The sequence below is a fragment of the Triticum dicoccoides genome, chromosome 7A, assembly GCF_002162155.2.
Source record: "Triticum dicoccoides isolate Atlit2015 ecotype Zavitan chromosome 7A, WEW_v2.0, whole genome shotgun sequence".
Classification (NCBI taxonomy): domain Eukaryota; kingdom Viridiplantae; phylum Streptophyta; class Magnoliopsida; order Poales; family Poaceae; genus Triticum; species Triticum dicoccoides.
Window position 1 is genome coordinate 466,508,818 of NC_041392.1, and position 3,673 is coordinate 466,512,490.

At 53.6% G+C, this 3,673-nt stretch overlaps 1 protein-coding gene across 1 annotated transcript; it reads left to right on the plus strand.

Moving 5' to 3' along the window:
• Positions 1 to 949: 949 nt before the first annotated feature.
• On the plus strand, positions 950 to 3,443 carry LOC119331856 (L-gulonolactone oxidase 2-like). Its single transcript, XM_037605032.1, has 2 exons — positions 950 to 1,715; positions 2,094 to 3,443. The coding sequence occupies exons 1-2, from the start codon at positions 1,047 to 1,049 to the stop codon at positions 3,198 to 3,200; spliced, it is 1,776 nt and encodes a 591-aa protein (XP_037460929.1). The 5' UTR covers positions 950 to 1,046; the 3' UTR covers positions 3,201 to 3,443.
• Positions 3,444 to 3,673: the final 230 nt, after the last annotated feature.

Genomic DNA, 3,673 nt, shown 5'->3' on the forward strand with positions numbered 1-3,673 from the left:
TATCAAAGCACACTTATTGTTCTCTAGATTGACCAATGAGTTTTCTTCTTCTTCAAATGTTTTCTCATATGAGTTATCAAGAAGACAATAATCATTATATGTTGCATCATTTTTTTTCTTATTATTTTTCACTGGGTTTAAAAGAGTTTTAACAACATAATTAACTGCACTATTCTCCTCATATTTTTCACACGGAGTTTTTGAGGGAAACTCTCAAGATTATACAACAGTTTTTTCAAGATGGAAGATGAATATACAAGAAGCCTTCAATGGTAAATCATTCAAGAAGCGCGGTGTTCTACAAGGAGGAGTGTTAGGAATTAATTAGTTAATTAGCCCATGCTAATTAACAAACAATCATTAGCAAAGTGATGTATTCAACCCCAAACAGTCATGTCCTTTCTCTCTCTATTGCCAACACACACACACACCTGTTCTGGAGGGATGTCTTTGAACAGGCACCTCTTTCAGATGTATATATATTGAAGAATCAATAGAAATCGGGACTGGTCGTCCATTCTTCATTTCAATCTCGTTTTACTCCAGGAAAGAATATAAACGGGTATATGCGTACAAACAAACCTATGTGATCTTTCGCCAAAAGCCCCTATTAGAACGTTCAATTATAGTGACCCTATATGGATATGGTTATGTGTGGCCTCACCAACCGCGCGTGGACATAATTAATTTTAGAAACACAGCCGGCGAATAATGAATACATGCACCAACTCTGGATCAACACTCACTTGAGAAGAACAAATCGTGCAAAGAAAACGTGGGGCTCCATCTTACGCGCGCGAACGGTCCATTCGACGCTGCATTGGCTAGGACGTTCGTCGATGGCACGACAAGGACTTGGGCATAGTTAAACAAGCGAGGAAATTGCACACCAAGCCGGCCATGACCTTGAGCTGGCAAGCTCTTGCTCAGTTATTTAATGCCTGCCCTGGCTAACAGCGGTAGTCATTCGCTCGCATTCCATATAACACATACCCTACACATTAGCGGTGCGTGTTACAAGGTCGACTAGCGAAGTGTCAAGAGCAATGGCGGGACGTAGCAGGGCGCCTGCATTTCTCCTCCTGGGGCTCTTCCTCGGCCTCGCCGGATCCAGCCCGCCGCCGGAGCCGGTGGAGTGCGCCCGCGGCACGTCCGACTGCACCGTCACCAACGTGTACGGCTCCTTCCCGGACCGCACCATCTGCCGCGCGGCCAACGCCACGTTCCCGCGCACCGAGAAGGAGCTCGTGGCCGCCGTGGCTGCCGCCGCCGCGTCCAAGCGCAAGGTTAAGGTGGCCACCAGGCACTCCCACAGCTTCACCAAGCTGGCCTGCCCCGGCGGCCGCGACGGCACGATCATCAGCACGGAGCGGCTCAACAAGACGGTGAGCGTCGACGCTGCCAAGGGGCTCATGACGGTGGAGAGCGGCATGGTGCTCAAGGACCTGATCCAGGCGGCCGCCGCGGCGGGGCTCGCGCTGCCGCACTCGCCCTACTGGTACGGACTCACCATCGGGGGCCTCCTCGCCACGGGTGCCCACGGCAGCTCGCTGTGGGGCAAGGGCAGCGCCGTGCACGAGTACGTGGTAGGGATGAGGATCGTCACGCCCGCACCGGCCAGCCAGGGCTTTGCCGTGGTCAGGGAGCTCAGCGTCGGGGACCCCGACCTCGACGCGGTCAAGGTTTCCCTCGGCGTCCTCGGCGTCGTCTCCCAGGTACTACCTACGCCTACGCGGCTTCGTACAAACGCAAGAAGAAAATTCTTTCGTGCATGCTTGTTTCGGATTCTTTTCGTGCATATATGTCGTGGAAAATATCAACTGCCGAGTATGTACCCGAGTATGTACTTGGCTACTTGCTGGTGCATCCATGCATGCATGGATCTTAACTACTCTTCTAATTGCTTTGGAGTAAAAGATAAATTTGGATTAGTAGGCTAACAACTATCCATGTCCATGGAATGAAAACTAAGTACGACTAATGAACCAGCACGAGCAAGGTATGGTAGCTAGTTTATGGGTTCGGGAGGCTTGATCTTCCATTTTTTTACCGATGAAAAAAGGGCTAATTTATGGGTGTGCTTGCATGTGCAGGTTACGCTAGCCTTGCAGCCGATGTTCAAGCGGTCGGTGACGTTTGAGAAGCGCGACGACACGGACTTTGCATCGCAGGCGGCCATGTGGGGAGGACTGCACGAGTTCGGCGACATGGCGTGGCTGCCGCGGCAAGGCAAGGTGATCTACCGCAAGGACGATCGCGTACCCGTCTCAACCAAGGGCAACGGCCTCAACGACTATCTCGGCTTTCGATCCAATCCTACGCTCGCGCTCATCACCGCCAGAGCCACGGAGGAGCACCTGGAGGAGGACGGCGGCGACATCGCCAGGTGCCTGGCGGCGCGGGCGCCGTCCGTGCTGTTCGAGCTGCAGGCCTACGGCTTCACCAACGACGGCTCATTCTTCACAGGGTGGCCGGTGGTGGGGTTCCAGAACCGCATCCAGGCGTCCGGCACGTGCATCAGCAGCCCGGAGGACGGCCTCCTCTCCTCCTGCACGTGGGACCCACGCATCCGGAGCCCCTTCTTCTACAACTCCGGCTTCAGCGTGGCGCTCTCGAAGGCGCCGGCGTTCATTGCCGACATGCAGAAGCTCCGCGACCTCAAGCCACGCGCCTTCTGCGGCCTCGACGCCAAGCTCGGCGTGCTCCTCCGCTACGTCAGGGCCTCTTCCGCTTACCTCGGGAAATCTGAGGACTCGATCGACTTCGACGTCACCTACTACCGGAGCTACACTGAAGGCGAGCCGCGCGCAAACTCCGACGTGGTCGACGAGATCGAGCAGCTGGCGCTGCGCAAGTACGGCGCCGTCCCACACTGGGGCAAGAACCGCAACTTTGTCTTCGACGGCGTCATCGCCAAGTACCCCAAGGCCGCTGAGTTCCTCAAGGTGAAGGCCAGGTACGACCCCGACGGGATCTTCTCCAGCGAGTGGAGCGACCAGGTGCTCGGCATCAAAGGGAGCCCCAACATCGTCGAGAAAGGCTGCGCCATTGAAGGGCTCTGCGTCTGCTCCAAGGACTCGCACTGCGCGCCAGAGAAGGGCTACTTCTGCCGGCCGGGAACGATGTTCTCGGAGGCGAGGGTCTGCTCGACCCGGGCCGCTTTCGGCGACGAAAGCGACGACCTTCTAGACGAACAGTGATTCGAGGCGCATGCATGCATGCATGCGCCGGGTCAAGCGGCTGCGCATCTAAGTTTAGATTGCGATGCTGACTTTAATGTTGCTTGTATGTGGCGTGTTCGCTTCTTCCAGAGATTGTACCGTCTGTACTTGTAGTAAGTTACTAGTTTGATCCGAGCTACTTGATGTAGTAATATTATGGTTTGCCTATTGTTCTGATTGGAAGCAATTGAAATTGAAACTGAACGCCATGTTCTGATTGGAGGTTCCCTTGCTACAGGTTAGACTTTAGGGCAGGTGACGCATGATTTGCTACAGGTTAGACTTTAGGGCAGATGACGCATGATTGTTTGGTCAAAAAGCTTTACGATTCTAATATAATGGCGGTTGGTGACTTCAGAGCAACGTGCCGTGCTCTGCCAGTGTTCATTTTTAAAGGTGAAAAAAGGGTAACTTGAACGATTCAGTAATGAGATTGATCTTGGAGAGAGAAA